The sequence below is a fragment of the Trichomonas vaginalis genome, chromosome VI (genome assembly GCF_026262505.1).
Source record: "Trichomonas vaginalis G3 chromosome VI, whole genome shotgun sequence".
Lineage (NCBI taxonomy): Eukaryota > Parabasalia > Trichomonadida > Trichomonadidae > Trichomonas > Trichomonas vaginalis.
The window spans coordinates 12,493,327-12,512,314 of record NC_067208.1 but is presented as its reverse complement, the minus strand read 5'-3'; the positions used below and the strand labels follow the sequence as shown (position 1 = coordinate 12,512,314).

The 18,988-nt window shown below is 34.0% G+C and overlaps 10 protein-coding genes and 4 pseudogenes across 14 annotated transcripts, besides 2 other annotated features; 9 read left to right on the top strand and 5 right to left on the bottom strand.

Annotated features, from left to right (window-relative positions):
* Positions 1–298: 298 nt before the first annotated feature.
* Positions 299–1,567, bottom strand: TVAGG3_0853230 (uncharacterized protein; the record flags this gene model as incomplete). The annotated part of the gene is made up of 1 exon (XM_001308249.1): positions 299–1,567. The coding sequence occupies one exon, from the start codon at positions 1,565–1,567 to the stop codon at positions 299–301; it is 1,269 nt and encodes a 422-aa protein (XP_001308250.1).
* A 44-nt stretch (positions 1,568–1,611) lies between these two features.
* On the bottom strand, positions 1,612–2,136 carry TVAGG3_0853220 (uncharacterized protein; the record flags this gene model as incomplete). Its single annotated transcript, XM_001308248.1, has 1 exon — positions 1,612–2,136. One exon carries the CDS (start codon positions 2,134–2,136, stop codon positions 1,612–1,614), a length of 525 nt encoding a protein of 174 aa, XP_001308249.1.
* A 54-nt stretch (positions 2,137–2,190) lies between these two features.
* Positions 2,191–3,473: a mobile genetic element.
* On the top strand, positions 2,287–3,393 carry TVAGG3_0853210 (Mariner transposase; the record flags this gene model as incomplete). Its single annotated transcript, XM_051249319.1, has 1 exon — positions 2,287–3,393. The coding sequence occupies one exon, from the start codon at positions 2,287–2,289 to the stop codon at positions 3,391–3,393; it is 1,107 nt and encodes a 368-aa protein (XP_051084794.1).
* Positions 3,474–6,981: 3,508 nt separating the features above from the next.
* TVAGG3_0853190 (attachment subunit-related family) lies at positions 6,982–8,166 on the bottom strand (the record flags this gene model as incomplete). The annotated part of the gene is made up of 1 exon (XM_001308246.1): positions 6,982–8,166. One exon carries the CDS (start codon positions 8,164–8,166, stop codon positions 6,982–6,984), a length of 1,185 nt encoding a protein of 394 aa, XP_001308247.1.
* A 728-nt stretch (positions 8,167–8,894) lies between these two features.
* Positions 8,895–9,868, top strand: TVAGG3_0853180 (protein of unknown function, DUF4106 family; the record flags this gene model as incomplete). The annotated part of the gene is made up of 1 exon (XM_051249318.1): positions 8,895–9,868. A coding segment is annotated over one exon (974 nt), but the record flags the coding sequence as incomplete, so codon positions are not given.
* Positions 9,869–10,940: 1,072 nt separating this feature from the next.
* Positions 10,941–18,988: part of a mobile genetic element that runs on past the window's edge.
* TVAGG3_0853170 (protein of unknown function, DUF4106 family) lies at positions 10,998–11,818 on the top strand (the record flags this gene model as incomplete). Its single annotated transcript, XM_051249317.1, has 1 exon — positions 10,998–11,818. A coding segment is annotated over one exon (821 nt), but the record flags the coding sequence as incomplete, so codon positions are not given.
* On the top strand, positions 12,916–13,626 carry TVAGG3_0853160 (protein of unknown function, DUF4106 family; the record flags this gene model as incomplete). Its single annotated transcript, XM_051249316.1, has 1 exon — positions 12,916–13,626. The coding sequence occupies one exon, from the start codon at positions 12,916–12,918 to the stop codon at positions 13,624–13,626; it is 711 nt and encodes a 236-aa protein (XP_051084791.1).
* Positions 14,543–15,340, top strand: TVAGG3_0853150 (uncharacterized protein; the record flags this gene model as incomplete). Its single annotated transcript, XM_051249315.1, has 1 exon — positions 14,543–15,340. One exon carries the CDS (start codon positions 14,543–14,545, stop codon positions 15,338–15,340), a length of 798 nt encoding a protein of 265 aa, XP_051084790.1.
* On the top strand, positions 15,370–15,945 carry TVAGG3_0853140 (annotated as a pseudogene). Its single transcript has one exon. A coding segment is annotated over exon 1 (576 nt).
* Positions 15,970–16,601, top strand: TVAGG3_0853130 (Poxvirus D5 protein-like family; the record flags this gene model as incomplete). Its single annotated transcript, XM_051249314.1, has 1 exon — positions 15,970–16,601. A coding segment is annotated over one exon (632 nt), but the record flags the coding sequence as incomplete, so codon positions are not given.
* Positions 16,642–17,061, top strand: TVAGG3_0853120 (protein of unknown function, DUF4108 family; the record flags this gene model as incomplete). Its single annotated transcript, XM_051249313.1, has 1 exon — positions 16,642–17,061. The coding sequence occupies one exon, from the start codon at positions 16,642–16,644 to the stop codon at positions 17,059–17,061; it is 420 nt and encodes a 139-aa protein (XP_051084788.1).
* On the bottom strand, positions 17,078–17,530 carry TVAGG3_0853110 (annotated as a pseudogene). The gene has a single exon. A coding segment is annotated over exon 1 (453 nt).
* Positions 17,567–18,236, top strand: TVAGG3_0853100 (annotated as a pseudogene). Its single transcript has one exon. A coding segment is annotated over exon 1 (670 nt).
* Positions 18,455–18,845, bottom strand: TVAGG3_0853090 (annotated as a pseudogene). The gene has a single exon. A coding segment is annotated over exon 1 (391 nt).

The window sequence follows — 18,988 nt, the reverse complement described above, 5'->3', positions numbered from 1 at the left end:
GAAGTCCATTCAAAACTTGTAAAGTAAGGAAAATACATTTCGGATGAAGCAACTAATTCTGAATTATTGTTATAAGCTTGAAATTGAACGGATATTGGTTCGGACTCTTGAGTGAAACTCAATGGGATTTCAACTGCGAAAAGATCTGAATCTAAATTGTCTTTGACTCTAATTTGTTCAGGTAATTCAATCCACGTATCGGATATATTATATTTTCTTACATAATCACCTGGTAAAAATCCGTGCAAAAATCCTTCTACTCTCACTGATTCATTTCCTGGATTCAATCCTTCTACTCTCACTGATTCATTAGGCCATCAAATGTTTTGGTTACTTGTGTTCTTCCATCAGTTATTTCAAATAACTCGCTTTGATGGCCTAATGAATTGCAAGGAGGAAGATAATAATCAAAATTCTGTCCAATACTGCCAGTAGAAATCCATTGATAAATTACTTCATAGCCATGATATACAACTAGAGTGTCACTTTCATCATAATCATTTATATATATTGTGACTTTAGGTGATTGTCCTAATTTATAATTACTAATTCCATTGATTTGCATACTTGGTTTTGAATTTGTACGTGTAGCAAGCTCAGATCTTATATAACGTTCATGATTTTCATCATCAATTATATAGAAATAAATAGTTCTGTATCCATAAAAGCTATCACTTATGTAAAATGTGACATTTATTTCCTGTATTCCTCCGTTTAGAATATAGACGTCGTTCAGGTAAATGCGTGTATTCAATTCGTATGCAATCCTGACTGGACCTTGTCCTTGAACTGTTAATTTATATGAAACATCACCTGGGACTAAAAATCTACTTAAAGTGGGCTGAGCATTGATTAATTTAAGTGCCATTTTGGTTTTGATTGGGTATGCAATGCTGGTGATTAGGGAACCTGTCTCATTAAATGCATAAATATATAGATAGAATGTATTTGTCTCATTGGGTGCCCTTATATAAATATAAAAAGAATCAGAATTGGACTCCCATCCAATCTCAAGTTCTTGATTCAAAGAAATATTTTCATCAGATAGGAATCTATATGTAACTGTTGGATGTGTTCCTATTTCAAAGTTCATTAATTGACACCAAATTGAGTAACTTTCACCAGATTCATAAGATCCCATTGAACTTGTAACGACAATTGCAGGCTCCGCATTGATTCTAAATGAAAGATTATCGGTTGTCGCATTGAATACAGTATCAAAAACTCTTATTTGTACATTGTGCATTCCTTGTTCACCCTTGAGTCGATAAATATGAACATCCTCATAATATGTATCTGTTGTCGAACCTGTTATAAATGCGTACTCTTCATATTCATCTTGGTCATCAATTCTCAAAAATATACTAATTCTTTCTGATGTACTAGCATCTCTAATTATCAATTTTATTTGTGGTATTTCAGATTTTTGATATACATCTTTTGTCATGCGTGCATCAATAATTTGAGGTGGGGCAACATTATAATATTGTATTGTTAAATTATAATCTTCACTATAAGAATCATATCTATCAATTAATCTTATTTTAATTTCATTTTCCCCTTCCATTAAATTCAACTTTGCTTTGAATTCAATTTCACGTTCTCCGTTGATCATATAAAATAGTCTGAAGTTACTGAATCTTGAGTATATATACTATAGCCAGAAGCTGTTCTTATTTCTATTTTTACCTGTCCTTCGTCTATTGCTTTTCCTCTAATTGTGAAATTCTCACCTACACTTAATGAAGATGAATAATCAAGAATCTCAAACTTCGGTGGGGAGTTAACTAGAACTGTAAAAGTTTCGGATGTAAGAAATGAATCTCCAGCAAAAGCACTTATCGAAATAGGCATCATTCCATAATAATTTCCTGTGAATCCTTCATATGTAATATTATCTGTCGTATAATCTGAATTAGGTAATATCTTATGATCATATTCAATTCTATCGCCTTGAATATCTAAATAGAATGTCAATTCTTCGCCAGGATTTACATCCACCATACGCCATGTGATTGTAAATGATTCATTTTGTTTTTTCCCAATAGCTGTACTATTTAATTTCATTTCGACTTGTTGACGAACAGTATATATAAATGGTCTTTCAGCATAAACAATCTGATTAGATTGATCCATTGCATAAAATGTCAAATTGATTTGTTGATTAATTGGTTTGTGTTTATGAATATATAGGGTGTCCAAAGGTGCGTTTAGCACAGCGCTCTATATGAGACTATTAAAGGAGATATATGCTGATTATAAATATATAATAAAAAATATGAATATATGTATATGATGAGTATGTTGTATTTTGGCGCCATGCCGGGATATAAAATGAATTTTGAGACAAGAGGCGGTTTCGCGGGAAATTTTGGCGGGATTTTTTTCATTTTTTTAATGAATCATAAAGAAAACATCCTCGCTCTTGCAAAAAAATACAAAGACTGTAAAAAAATCTACGAGACATTGGTAAAATGCTTCGGTATGGATGCTCCTAGCTATTCCACTGTAACGTATCATGTTAGGATGTATCACTTCATGAACAAAAAGGCGCCCATCATAAAAATATCGCCGGATCAAAATTATCTTCAAGCGCTAGATGAAGACCCAAGAGCATCACTCAGAAGGATAGAGGAGATGACAAAGATACCACGTACAACAGTCAGTTATTATCTGCACAATTATTTGAACTACAAACTAGCGTATACACGTTGGGTTCCGCACAACCTTAATTCAGTTCAAAAAAAATCTAGAGTCCAATCTTCGAAAGAGCTCCTCTCTATATTGGGTGCGTATCAATCCAAGAAGTTTCGCTTTTTAGTAACAGGGGACGAGTCTTGGTTTCAATATGCAACAGAAGCCAAAATCATGTGGATCCCGAAGGATGAAAATCCGCAAACATTCCCGAAGAAAAAAATTGACACACCAATGATGATGTTGTCGGTTTTTTGGGGCGTGAATGGCATCATCGCAATTGATATTCTTCAAAAACCTAATACGATGAATGCTCAGTATCTAATTGACAATGTTCTTACTCAAATTATCAATTCTGATGAGTTTGAGAAATCCAAACAACAAAAACAAAAGTTTGCAATTCATTTTGATAATTCAAGAGTTCACAAAAGTCATAAGGTAATGAATTACTTGGTGGAAAACAATGTCAAAGTTGTTCCAAACCCAATTTATTCACCTGATATTGCACCCTCTGACTTTTATTTATTCGGCACGCTAAAAAAGAGAGCTGAAGGACGCGAATTCGCGAGTCCAGATGATCTTGAAAATTTTGTAAGAGAGCAATTTGAGCAATTTTCTCATGATGATTTAAAGCGTGTCTTTCAAGCCTGGATCGATCGCTGCGAACGCGTGATTGAATCCAATGGTGATTATATTTAAATAAACTTTATATATATGTAACTTGTTTATTTCTATTCGCAGTATTCAGGTTTGTGCCAAACACACCTTTGGACACCCTATATTTAAAGTAATGATTTGAATAATCAGAAACATATTCAGCAATTTTGATAGGAGACCCGTTTTCTAATACCATAATCTCGATTTTATCATTGAATGTTGATGTAAGAGATTTGATAGCATATGTTGGAAACTCACTAAATTTGGATGTTGAAGGATTATAATAGTCAGAAACACTTAATGAAGGTGGTTTTCCTAGCACATGGAATTCAATGGACTGTGGAAGAGAGCTTCCAACATTTGAAATATAGTATACGAAAGTAATTTTGTATGTTCCTGGAACAAAAACGTTAACTTGGAAATTTACGGGTTGTGTATTATTGATATCACCATAAACAGATAAACTTCTTCCTTTATCAGGATTGGAATCAAGATAATATCTAATATACTTATTATTACCATTACTGCTATCAGCAACTGCTTTGAAACTCACATCAAGAGTATTGCCCAACTGAATGTGATCATTTGCAACATTGATATCTCTTATTTCAACTGCGATTTTGAAAAAGGAAAGCTTAAATGATTCAGTGTAATTTAAATCATTGTTTTCCCTGTCTTTAATCGTAATTTTCCAGTTATGGTTGTATTCGGTGGATAAACCAGAGAGATTTAAAGTATATGTAAATGGTATATCTCCATTCTGATCAGAAAATTCTGCTGGTTTAATATTAATATCACGGTTCAATCCTGTAATTAAAATGTCAACTTGCCTTCCTTCTTTTAACATATGACATATGCCGGTAATTGGCTCCATTCTATCTCCATTGGCATCTACTTTAGAAGGATATTCACTTAAGGTGAAGGAAATTTTGCGGGAAATGTGAAATTCCTTATATGTGATATTTGATTTGAGATTATTTGAATAGTAGGTTGTTTCTTGGCACCATATCTTAAGCTTTGCATCTTTCATTGTCATTGGTATCGAATAATTATCCTCTAATATAATTTCATTTGTTGTCATGTTAATATTGTCTTTAAGAACTGTGCTATAAACTGTTTCACCTGTTTGTAGATTTTCCAAAACATACATTATTGTTAATGTTGCATTTGGTTTATTACATTTAATATGTATTCCTTCGAGGACGATTGATTCATTATCAGATAGTTCTAATTTTTCGAAATTTAATTCTGGATATCCATAACCAATGAATTCGATAGGCAATGTGATGATTTCGGAAATTTGATTGTTACCATAATCACCTTGTAAAAAGAAAGAAATATCGTGAACTCCAGATTTAAGAAATTGTTCATTTGTGTAAGTTGGATGTAGATCATTTTCAATAAAGATTCCATCTAATAAGGAAGTTGAAAAAGATATTGTTTGTGTTGTTGATTGATTTGTTTTTGATTTGTATTGGAAATATGGAGTAGAGTAAGCAAAATATCCATCAGCAACAAATGAAATTTTGCCTAAAGGCATTGAAAAATATGTAATATTGAATTCCAATTCCTGATCATAATAATATTTATCCTTGAGTGCTACTACATTTTCAAGTTTCAATTGGAAATTGATTCCATACCAGATCTCTTTGAAGACTTCATTTGTCTGGGAGTTATATGCTTTGAACGTGATTGATTTTTCAAAATAATCTTTTGTGCTTTGGAATGTGTAATGGAAGTTGAATAAATGAGATGAACTGTTTTCATATGTTTCAATTGCCTGAGAAGAAATTAATTCGTTTTCAATTGTCACATTCATCATGAATCCATCACTAATAGTTGTGTGATGCCACATGCCAGAAAATTCCAGTTCCTGATCAAATACAATTGGTGGAGGGAAATATTCGAGTTCCCATGCATAAGTTACGTTATATATTGAGAAAATATCTTTTCCTAAGACAGCGCCTCCTTGTGAAAAATCATATTTTACTGAATTATAATTTGATAACCCTTCCAACATAAGAGGAAAAACTATTTTTTGATTGGGTGAGATAATATCATAATTAATGTATTGTATCGGATGGTTTCCACTTGGTAAACTGATGTTAATCAATACGTTTCCTTCAACTTTAATGTGACTGACTTCGAATGTAATATTATATGTTCCTGGAGAATATACGTTGAACGAATTTATCTGTTTTATTTTAATTTCTTGTTTTAATGGTTTATAATTAAGCTTTTGTAGTGTAATTGATTCTATATTAGATTGTGCATTCCAGTTTTCCAGAAAGAAATATAACGTTACTTCTTCATTATCATCCATTGTGGGGGTAATACGATATGAAAACTCCTTTTCTTCTTGTGTTAGATCTAATTCTCGATAATATTGGGAGCATATTTTCTCCCCATTGAGAGTGTAACATAAAAAGTATTCTCCATTTCCAGTTGCCCTAAACTTAATCTCATAACCTTGATCGCCTGTAAACTGATCATGTTTTGGGTTAAGTAATCTCACAATTGTTGGTTCTACATCAAAAAAGAAACTTATAATTTCAACTGGTATATAAGCGGTTTCAAAAACATATGAAACCTCCATGTTGTTGTAGCTATTATAGTCGCTATTGAAAAATAAGTTGATTGGAATGTCTTCATTTGTCTTGTTAATAGATATTGATTTTACCTCATTTGATGTGATTTCTGATATCACATGTATTTTAAGATTAGAAATGCTCACTATGCTTCTAATATTCGCTGTGAAGTTAAATCTTTCGTAATATTTCATTGAAACTTTGTTCTGAACATCATGACTAGCAGTAAATTGACGGCCAATTTCTGTGTATATTTCAATTGTAAGTGTTTTATCGCTATATTTTGATGTTGGTCCAGAGAATTCATATTGTATATAATTATTGCGAGCAGAACGTGGGAAATAGCGGCTATATCCTGTGATTTCATCACCATTGTCAGTATAATATTCTATTCTGGTATTATCTTGTATAAGAAATGAAAACTTCGTATCAGAATTCGGATCTTCGAAATAAAAACCACTTTCCTTTCCTAGTAAATGAATCATAAAATCTTTGTTATCGCCTATTGAAGGTTTCATTCTGACTACTAAATTAGCTGATTCGTATTCATTGAGTTGAATAATTTTGAAATGCAAATATATCTTATCCGAATCAGGGTCGGATTCAATAGATGGATTGACAAATATACCAATTTGTTTGAATAATTGTTCATTGGTTAAATTAACCCTCTTATAATTTATTGTAGCAAAAATCCCATTAACTAGTTTCTTTCCGTCATAGTAAATATCAAAAATATTATAAGGATCTTGAGCCTCAGCCCAAGTAAATTTGTTTTGAACTAGTAATGAAAAAAGTAAATATAGCATTTAATGGGAATAGTTTAGAAATTGAGAAGTTTTTTTGAATTTTGAATTGATTCAAATCAACAATTGTGGGGATAACCTAATTTAAATAGGACTTAATATTTGCTATCTTGTGATTCAAATGCAAAAAAAAAAAAAAAAAAAAAAAAGGTAGTGGGGCTTCCAGGGGCTGCGCCCCTTCTAGCCCCTAAAAAACCTAGAGGAGAACTAAAAAATTATATAGTAAGAAATTAAAGTTTTTATTCGATAAGAACGACATCGCTATCGTTTTCTTCTTCCTCCTCCTCTTCTTCATAGTCAGTATCTGATGGCTCTTTGTCAGCCACATGACCAGCAACAAATATTGAGACAAATTGTTTCTTTGGTTTTGTTAGCAGGAACTTTTGATGGTCGTAGAACACGAATTCTACATTTTGAAAATGTTGTGCTGAGTATTCTGTGAAATGGGAAATTGGAATTGGTTCTCCCATGCCAAAACCAGCAATGGACGCGAACAAAACATCGTCTTCGACTCTTGCAGGTTTGTCAATTGCAACAGTAGTTATTATGTGAGGTTTTCCTTCACATCCTGCAAGAGATTGTACATGATAGATTGCTTTTTCTTCTCCCTCAGGAACTGAAAGTGTGAAATGGAACGAGAGTTCACCATATTCATTTGCTTCTTCGTAATAGTTGTATGTTGTAGGATACACCAATTGAAATTTTCCTATTCTTGTTTCCCTCAGGTGTTGTCTATATTGCTTGGGAAAACATAAAATAAATTGCTCTATAGCTTGTGTTGCTATTAGATTAGTTGTAACTGGTAATTTTGAGGCGAAAAGGTCTACAAGAACACCGGGATTTTTTATGTCGTTTTCAATTGGTTTAAGAGATTCTATGACTTTGTTAAACATTTCACTATAATCTGTGTTGTCTTCGACCCCCCAATTGTTAAGAAGTTTATACAACAATTTCAGTCTTTTCATGGCGTATTTTCTTTGAATGGATTCGGGTAGCGAGAGGTTACAGTCGTCGGTTTGTGTTTCGTTACTCGAATATTGTTCAAGAGAAATTAAATCTTGAAATTGTGCTCTTGTTAACATACTTGTAGAACTATGTGAAACTTGTTCTGGTGCTGGTTGTAAATCTGTTTCAGATGTTTCTGTTGTGTTTTGAGAAGAAGAAGAACTCAAATTGTTGGACAATTTGTCTTGAATTGTAGAACTATGTGAAACTTGTTCTGGTGCTGTTTGGACAACTGTATCTGTTGTGTTTTGAGAAGAAGAACTCAAATTGTTGGACAAATTGTCTTGAATTGTATGAGGAAGTTGCTTTGGTATTATAGGAGGTCGTAAGGGTTTTGAGAATGGTGAGACATAAGTTGTAGGAACTTTAACTGCAGAGGTAGTCGACGAATTGTTTGCGACACTTTTTCTTCCTTCCATTATGAAAAATAAACTGTTTTTTTCGGACTACTCATAGAAAAGTTTAAAATAAACGGTTTTTACCAACGGAGACCCCCTCTATTTTTTTATTTTATTTAATAGTTACCGTTGGCAAACCGTTCCATCTCAAATATTGAATGAACTATAAACGTTTTTTGTTTTCTATATATACTTTTTTGTCCAACGGTAAAACTTTTTACACAACGGTTTTTGAGAGTCGTCGCCGTTGACTTTTTTGTAGAGCACTCAAAATAGTATAACTTTGTCCGGACAAGTAAGGGTCTATCGTCGCTACAGGAAAAGTTACAGGCGTTCCAAGGAAGTATACTTTGAGAAGCCTTTTCCCCTTATAGAATGAGATAGGACGGTTATTTTACAAAACTGACAACACTTTGACCGAGTAGTTTTTTGTGCTGAACAAAAAGTGTCATATAAACATCTGTCAAAAACCGTTTTTAACTTCACTTAAAATGCCACGTAAGCTACGTAAGAATATACGTAAGAGGAAGGGAGCATTGAAACATCCAATAGTAAAACTGACACCACAACAACAGTTGCAACAACAAATGATGAATGACCCCACTATGTTGCAACAAATGTCAAGCAACCCTATGCTTTTAAACCGAGTTATTGGTGCACAGAGTGGAGGTTTAAGAGCGGCACTTTTAGCGAAAATGGCAGGCTATGGTGGAGCTGCAGACGGAACAGCTTATAACCCTCAAAGTCAAATGAATTTGAGTTCACTCAAAAATCAAATAACAGATGTCAAAAAGTCAAACATAGACATACAGAAACAAATAAGTGAAAACGAAAAGAAACTAGAATATGACAGACACACAAAGAAACTCAATGAGTTAAACGTAGAGAAAAAGAAGAAAGAAGAACAACTGAAAGAACTAAGTACAGAGGAATATGCGAAAAAAGTGTCAGAAAAAGCAGCAGAAGTAGCAAAAATGGAACAAGATGTTATAAATTTGAAAAACCATACTACTCAATATAAAGTACTGAAAGATGAAGAGATAAAACAAAAAGCCCTGAAGACATATATGGATAGCGATGAGTATAAAAAAGAAGTTGAAGCAAATGTAAAGGCAGAAAAACTTTTACAGTTGCAAAACCAAACCGTACAGTATGAAAACTTAGCACAAGAAAGTAAAAATAACGACGCAGCCATGCAAAAGGCAATGAAAAGCGCAGAATATATAAAAGCTAATAATGACTGGTTAGATGCCCAAGCCAACGCTAAAGCAGCCCAACTTATAGGGTCAATAAGGACAAAAATACAAGCGGATGAAGACAGTTCAAATGAAGCTTTAATGAATGCTGACTTTAAGAACGCCTTCGAAGCTCTTCATAGTAAGGTGAAACTAGTGAACGACTTCTCATCTGGAAAGAAACTGAAGTCTGAAGGTTTCGACAACGAGTTAAGAGAAGTAGCACAAAATATGACGAAAATAACAGATGCAGCAACGAGACAGGCAGTTCAAAGTGCCTATGACGCCGTTAGAGCAACTGTTGTGGAAAGTCAAGAAAAAGAGTTACAACAGACCAAAACAGACCTAGTAAATGCTTTCTTAAAAACGAAAAGTCAGGTAGGACATTATGCTGCAGATGGAACATATGTGCCAGCTGGTGGAACTTATATACCACCAAACCCTCCAAGAGAAGCACCTGCACCAGGACTACCTAAAACATTTACATCGTCACATGGACACAGACACAGGCATGCACCAAAACCAACACAACACACACAACAACAGTTCAAAATCCAGCACCACAACCAACAGTTCAAAACACTGCACCACAACCAACAGTTCAAAACACTGCACCACAACCAACAGTTCAAAACACTGCACCACAACCAACAGTTCAAAACACTGCACACAACAACACAAACAGAGCAAGGACATAAAAGAAGTAGAGAACAAGGAAACCAAGAATTCTTAAAAATGCTTAAGGAAGATATGGTTACCCAGATACTCTTGACTTTAGTGACAGATATAAAGAAGCTATTAGAAAGTTCAAGGAAGGAAATACTGACCCGAACCTATTTAGCTTTATGGTTCAGCACCAAATGGGATATAATTTCAAACCTGGAAAATACAAGCTCGCTAAGGGATATGATTTAATAGCATATCATCCAAATGACATGATGAATTTACTCCGAGATATTTGGTGTCAGAGATAAATGATAATTCAACTATCTTCATGAAACGCGTAAAAAATAGAGACGGAACGAAAGAAGAAAGGTTATGAATGCGGATGACTTAAATAGGGAACTTGTTAAAAACGGTCTCGGAATATATGAAATGCCAGCAGATGAGGTACAAGAAACTCCACAGGAAGAAGTTCAGATACAACCAGACATGGAAGAAATAGTTCAGCAACAACAGCTAGAAGAGCCTGAAGGAAACGAACAAGTCCCTCCTTTGGAAACTAACTTCACAGAACTAGATGAAGATTTGGAACAGCCGAAAAATCTTGACCCTCAACAAGAGTATGCGGAGAATATGGAATCTTTCCAAGAGTCTAAGAAAAATTCGGCTGACATAGTAGAAGAATATCGAAAAATGTTCGCCGACATACAAAAGACTCCAACATCAGATGAAAATATTCAGCATAGAATGGAAGAACTGAAAGAAAGTGTACGCAAATACAACAATCCTTTTTACTTACGACCATATAACGTTCAATCTTTGGCTGAACTCGGTGAAAATAAAAGGTTAAATTTCAACAAAACATATAGAAATGAAACATTGTTTAAAGTTCATTCAGAACCTAACCAATATGGAAACAAACCTACTTTTGTTTCTGCAGACTATGGAACTACAATGAGATGGGGTCATAAAGCTAATCCGGATAGGTGGTTCATAAACTTACAACCACAATTCCAAGAAGTTGTAGACGCAATGGAAGTGAATGGTGAACCAGATATAGCTGGTATTTTCAGCGCGGCTTTAATGCCATTGAAAGATATGAAACATGCAGATATTTTGGACCAGTATGAAATGAACATGGCTGATGGAAATATAACACCTGACGTTCTAGAACATTTATCTCAAAGAACTACACAGAACCATAGAGATGGTATATTTGGTGAAGAGTTTAGAAAGAAAGTTAGGGAGATAGAAGGAAGAGAACCTATTGTACATGACCTTGCAAACGAAAGTTTACAAAATGTCATAAAAACTTACTTTGCAGACAATGAACTGAGAAGGGATGAATATTTAAGAAAACTCAAATGGACAGTACCAAATGAAATGTTAGTATTGAAAAACATGTTCCTTGACAAAATAAAACCAACTACAGAAATAAATGACGCAAGACTGAAACATTGGGTAAAAGCTTTCCCATTCACAAAAGATATTATTGGTAACATGGAAAGAAAACCAGAATGGCTACAAAAACATATATTTGGAAACGAGCTTATTCCATATGGACAAGCTCTGTTTGAAGAGCTTGAACCGGAAACTCAGGAAAGAGTCATGCAAACAATACGCGAAGACTCAAATACAAACTATGACAAAATCTTTCTAGGATATAGGTTACCTGAGATGGGCGACCAGAGCCCAAAGGCAAAAAGGACATGGGAAATTTACAACATACTAGGTGAACATGAGGCAAAGATGCAACAACTTGAAGCAGAGGGCAAGTTACCAAAAGCGACACCAAAGAAGAAGAGAAGAGTAGAACAAAGTGAAAGTAGTGAAGAAGTAACTTCATCTAGTGAAAGTAGTGGCAATGAAGGAAAAGAAAGAAGAGTTAAAAACTCAGTCAGGAAGAAAGTAAAGCTTGGTCCGAGTGGGTTCTATTATGACACATAAATCCAACTATTCTATATTTTTACCCATATGAAATGTACGCCGCTCAGAATATAACGCCAACAGTTTTGGATGCCATGAACGGAAATGTTTCCGAATGGTATAACGAATGCGACAATGCCATTAGAAGGTCAGAAATAGTTCCTGGAACTTACGAATATACAACTGCTGTTTCTTATGGAAACGTAGGTGAGTTTGGAGAAGGTTCTTCAACAACAGTAGATATTGCTTGCGACAGGTTTCATATTATTTCTATTGACAACTCATTCTTATACGTGGAACAAGACATTGAAATAAAACCTTCTGCCAAGTTGTCTGACAAGAAAGGTTGCAATGGAATTTTCTATGTCGGATACCAATATGCTCCAGAAGTTTTCATGGGATATAAGATATATTCTAACTCTGACTTAGTTCAAACAGTAACATGGGCAAACTATGAATGGTTCGCTTTGAGAAACTCAGTACAACCACAAGCTAGAGAACAAACAGACCAGTATGCAAATATTGAGAAAATAAGAAGACTTGACCCTAACGTTCCAGGAGTTTATGTTAACCTTTCTGGTTCAGAAACTGCAGCACAGTAAAGTAAAACTGAAACTTAGAGTTCCTTTGTCATCTTTCCTCATCTTCAGGTTTTTAAGATACTTGCCAAACTGGGCAGGAAAAATTTCTATCGAACTTACTCCAAGCAAAAATAACTTAGTCATTGCACCAACACAAGACCCATTCACATTACAGACGTAAAGGGAACAAATCAAACGTCATTCGCCGAATTTTGCAAAGACAAAGTTGACTTAGACTTTGGTTTCTCAAACTTCAACAATGAAGTAAACTATTATTTCAATGCTGCTGGAACTGCTTGGGACCCAGTTAAGTTCACATGCGAAAATTTGAATGCAAGAGAATAGAAAGCAGACTTGCAGTCTATATGTTGGACCCAGATATTTCAAATGCTTTAGCTGCCAAATATATTGCAGTTCCACTTATGTTCCCTATACACCAAATATCTGTCAAAGACTTTGCAGGTGAAGTTGGAAACCAAAGTGCTGACCCAGGTGCAAGAACAGATATTGCTTTAACAACTGCAATGAAACATGCAGATACTATGTTTGTACTGTTCAGACGAACTATAAATGACTATTCTTGTTTCTACAACCCCGGTATTAAATATCATATAAACATAGATGGCAAATATTATCCAAGAGAAGAATATTCTACAGTTGAGGATATGAGGTCATACAACTTGACATTAGATGCTATGAACTTTAACAACAACTTCACAACAACCATTAACCCTGAAATGCAAAGTTCTATTATGCCATATGTGAAAGTATGGACTCATACAGGAGGTCAAAAAACTCAATATACAAATGGAGACCGTTCAAACTTTTGGCTTGGCATTCCATTTGCTGACTCAGAAGACTTTATGGGTGGTATTTCAACTGTTGGTACTGTACAAATACAATATACTGGTGACAGAGACGGTCCAGATGAACTGAGAGCAAAGAAGTTTACAAAACCAATAGCACTTTTCACGGAAGATGCTCTTTTGAAGATTCGTTCGATGAAACCTGCTGGGGCTCCTCAGATTGGCATAACGACAGCTTCCATCGAGCAGATTTTGGCAGCAGGTCAGTAAGTTGTTCTTGAACTGACTTCTCTCCGTCAAATATTGACAGTACGCCAGTTTTGACATAATATTGTAAGATAAACTTACCTTTAGAAATATCTGTAAGTTTTGTTGTTATATTTTTGTCAACGTCAAGAACTTTCACCATTTCAGTTATACCAACTTTCTTTGCTTTATGAAAATATTTTGGTTCAGCAAAGACTGCTATTCTATAACATTTTCCATTGTTTGTGTAAAGAACTATTCTGTCAATGTATTTGTATTGTTTGTGTGTGTAAACTTTGTTCTGCTTCAATTCGAAGAGATACTCGAATACGTCCATCTTTTTATTCTAAGTAAAATGTCATTTCCGAAAAATAGAAGCGTAAGTGTTTCAAAAGGTTTAATGGCGGTGGCAGATGTGAAGTTAAATTCACCAACTCAAACAAACAGTCAAAGTGTTGTTGTCAATGTCAAAGACAGAGATGTTGAAGTGGGGAAACCATACGAAGACGAAGATGGTATAACAATTGTTCCTGTAAAAGAACAACCAACATATCCTGAAGTTAGCAGAGACTTAAGTTCTGTTGCAGATATTCGAAACGACTACCAACAACTGAAAGACAAACTTCAAACTCAGGAGAAGATTTGTCAAGCTTTAGTATAATGTTAAACTTGGTCGAACACAACCCTGTAAAAGTGAACTCATATGTCATTGCACCTCATGAAGTTTTGAAAGAACTATTGAAACTTTTGACAGAGGCAGACGATATAAACATCAAAGAAATAGAACCCGACATTAGTTGCTGTGGTGTTTCATATAATGTCATTGACAAGATATACGTTATGAAAGGAGGTGAAACGTTGAACTTAAAGTATAGTTTCCCAGACGTCATAAAAATATTTGACGACCACAACATTTCATTAAAATTTATTTGCTAAGTAAATGGCAGAAGATATAATGGTTTATACTATTACGACTAAAAACCCTGAGTCATATAATTCTATAACAACAAACTTACAAAGTCCTCAAGGACGATATTGTAAACTAACCTTAAACACAATGACGACTAAAGCCTGTTTTGCTCTTTTGACACCAGAAGACTTTATTGTTGTGAATGGTAAAAAATACTCCTTTGAAGATACTTACTCAGATATACCACCAACAGGTTTTGTTGACTTATTTAATACTTTAAGTACGGGTGTAACATGTGCTGCAACTAGAGCAGGTTTCATTATGTTTGGATGTCCGACTGAGTTTACTATAAACGATATGAGCTATAATACAAAACTTATTTCTGGTTTTTACTACCAACAGTTTCCTATAACAGGAAAAGGTGTCATACAAGGAATGTCTATTCCATTGACATTAAGCACACCAATCTTATATATTGTTTCAAACTTAGGTTCAAAGTGTTATTCGAATGTCGACAGAAACTATTATGACCAAAAGATACTTATGCGTATAAACAATACTTTCTCTGCTGGTTTGCCTATTGTTCATTCGAATGCAGAATTTTCAACCTTAGTGAACTCAAACACTTTGGCAAGTATAACGTTGACATTAGTTGACGCAAACTTTGTTCCTGTAAAACTTTTATGTCCTATGTATTTGTCAATGACGGCAGAAAGTTTCGAATTGGAAGATGCAACTGGTGAAAGTATTGTATTACAAGAACAACTTCAACAACAAATAGCTCAAGAACAACAAATGCAACAAATGGAACAACAAAGTCAAGAATAAAAAAAATATTTTTTTTTATTTTTATAAAAATGTACAGAATAGATGTTTCAGATTTTTATGACTTCCAAGCATTCAGAAATATGTGTCCATTTCGAGACTATAACAAAGCAGTCGAGAATTTGAAACGTTTAGTCATTTATGTCGACTCTGCCCCAGAATGTTATGTCATGAAAGAATGGGATGTAGTCTTTAACAAACCTAAGAGCAACAATAGTTTCAGAACAAGAATGTAGACAGAAACTTAAGAAAATAAAAGTCGTACAAGTTGGCATGAAGATGTTAGATGCTTGGGATATCTTATTGTCAAAGTTAGAAGATTTTTCAGTTCGAGGTATAAAGTTCTATACACCTTCTCCAAACTTCTATTCTATCTTCACTGGATATAAATACGAACAAGTAGAATGGAAAGAAAATATTATAGAAGCTTGGTTAGACCATGTCAAAGAAATTATATGCAATGGAAACGAAAGAGTCTATGAGTATATCTTATGTTGGTTTGCAAACATCTTACAACATCCAAGTGCTAAAAATGAAACTGCTCTCATTATAATTGGAAAACAAGGAACTGGTAAGAACACTTTCTTTACAGATATCTTATGCAAACTGTTAGAAGGTATTCGAACCCGAATATGACAAACTTAGAAAACATCTGTGGCAAGTTTAACTCCTCAATAGAGAATATGAAACTTATAGTTTGCAATGAACTTCAAAGTATAGATACAACAAAAGTTTTGAACTCAGATGCTTTGAAGAGTCTTATAACAGACAAAGTTGGAGTTGTTGAAAGAAAGTATAAAGACCAAAGAGTTTGTGAAAATGTTGCAAACTTCATTATGGTTTCAAACAATGCTGTTCCGATGAAGTTAGAAAGTTCTGACAGAAGATATGTAGTTGTCAGAACGTCAGATTCTCATATGCAAGATACAGAATATTTTGACGACTTAGCAGAAACTTTGACATCTGACTTTTACAACCACTTGTTCTCATATTTTATGACATTAGATATTTCAAAGTTCAATCCAAGACAAATTCCACATACCGAAGAGAGACAAACATTGTTAGAAGCAAACAAGAGTGTATATGAACTGTTCATAGATGAAACTGACTTTGAGTGTTTAGATGAAAGGTCATTGTACGATTCGTATAAACAATATTGTCAAGAATATGGTTATATGACAGCGTCTAAACGAACATTCTTGGCAAATGTCAAAAGTCTTTTAGACGTACAGAATGGTGTATATACAAAGAAAAATTTTTCTGAGTAAATTTTAAAAAAAATATTTTTTTATCCGATAGAAAAGATGGCAAAATTCATCTCAGTAAACAAGTACATGTCAGGACTTAAAGAAGAACTAGACCCATTCACATATTTGAATGTTTACTTCTACCATTTTGAAAAGTCTTCATTCAGCAAAGTTTGGAACATCGAACCAGTTAAGTTTGCTATTGTGACTAAAAATGGTGCGAAATTTGAAGACTTAGACATAGAAGGTTTGTTAGCAGTCAAAGAAAATTTTGACAGAAAGTTCTCAAAACTCGAAGAAGGCAAAGCATACAAACTTGTTATACCTTATGAACCAAAGAAAGCAGACGACTATGAATATTATGAGTCTAAGATAGTTGAAGTTCAAGGTAAATTGGGTAAAAAGATTTTAGAGTCTAAGCCAGTGTTTGCTCCTAAAGAGGAAGAGAACATTGACATTGACCCAGAAATGTTCTAAAAATAAAATTTTATTTTTACATGTCAAATTTCTTTTTCTCTGGAACTGGTTCAGGTTCTTTCTTCTCTTCTTCTACTTTCTTTTCTTTCTTTTCTTTCTCTTCTTCTTTTCTGGTGGAGTTATGTCAAATTTGGCGCAACCATATTTATGTAAAAGTTCTTTGTCCTTTAATAGCTCATCTATTCTGTTTTCTATTTCATCTTCAAGAACAGCGCATGTGTCTTCTTTGCATTCTAAGAACTTTTGTTGGACTTCATCTTTCCAAGGCGTCATCTCTGTCAACAAGTCTGTCATTGACAAATTTTAAGACTGCTCTGCTTAATGTTTTATGGTTCTTGTCATATTCCCAGAAACAGAACTTTAGAACAAATTCACCTTTCTTGTTTACACTATGTAAGATTTTATGGTCGACAGATGTTTTGCTGTCGAAAAGCTTGTCTCGAATATAGATAGCGAAATCGCTAGACATTTTCTAAAAGATAAAAATTTTAATTTTTCTAAAAATATGTTAGAAAAAAAGTTTGCTGACATTGACAAAAATTTGAGAATGTTTTAAACAAGAACAAGAGGAAGTTAGAAAATGCTCAGATAAAGCCTATACATGACAAGTTCTTATTTGCTCAGAATGGTATAACAGGTCTAATTGCACCACCTGGGTCGGGTAAGACTTTCACTTATCTTAAAATGGCTGCACAACAACAAGAACTAGATGAGAAGAACCCATTCTATGAGTTAGTTGTTATTTGTAGTACTTCTGGTCAATTTGACCAAACCGTCAATTCGTTCAAAGATATTATAAAGAAGTCTAAGTTAGTATGTATAAAGGATACTGAGTTGTTAGATTGGATAAAGAAGTACCAAAGAAGAGTTTTGAAGTATAATGCTATAAATGAGTATATAAATTCTAAGTTTAAAGACCCAAATGAGGAAATGCAGAGAATATTAGAGAAGAAACACTTCAGAAACAAACAGAAAGAGATAGAATACATTTCGAAGAAATTGCAATCTTACGATTGGAAGACTTACCCTCATAGATGTCTTCTTATCTTAGATGACTTTGCTTCTCATCCTTTGTTAAAGAACAGAGAACAAGATATGTGTCGAATTCTTAAGAAGCTCAGACACTTTAACATCTCAGTTGTCATTTGTGTACAGACAGCAAAGAGTTTAAGTAAGGATTAAAAGAATACTTACTGACATATACTTTTCCCCGGATTGTCCGAAGACGATTTCATGGAACTTATGAAAGAGTCCATGGCAGGTAAGTTTGACAGACATGAACTATGGGAGAAGTACAAAGTCATACAAGACCCTCATACTTCTTTCAGAATTCATATCTACGCAAACAAAGTTCAAATTGTAAAAAGTCAAGCTTGAAAAATAAAGAGTTCATTTACTCTGCTTGTTTGAAGTTGTCAAAATACTCTGTTATTTTTTCCTTTAACAATGGCAAATCTTCTTTGAAGGTAAGTATTGTACAACCTTTCATATCATAGTGTGTTTGAGGTAACGTATCTTGAACTATTGTTTCACATCTTCATTTGGGGTCATTGAAATCGGTAAGTTTTCGCGATAGAACCAATTTCTGTCAGATTTGTAAATCTTAGCAAGGTCGTAAAAGCTTTTGTTGTTTCTTCTGACTAAATGCAACATAACCATATCTCTATCTTCTTCATTTCCATCTCTTCAGTATAAATCATATACTTATAGTTCTTTTCCTTTCCTTTTGGTACCGAACGTGGTATTCTTTTCTGAATGCTTTTGTCTTTTGCTTCAAGCTTGTTCTCTAGCTCTTCACGTTCTTGTCTATGAATTTCGTCAAGAAGTCTGTAAATATACCAAGCATAACGAGGCGAAGCCCACATTGCAACAGCATTTACAAGAAGTCTATGTACATAATATCCTCATTAAATTATTGGCAAATTTT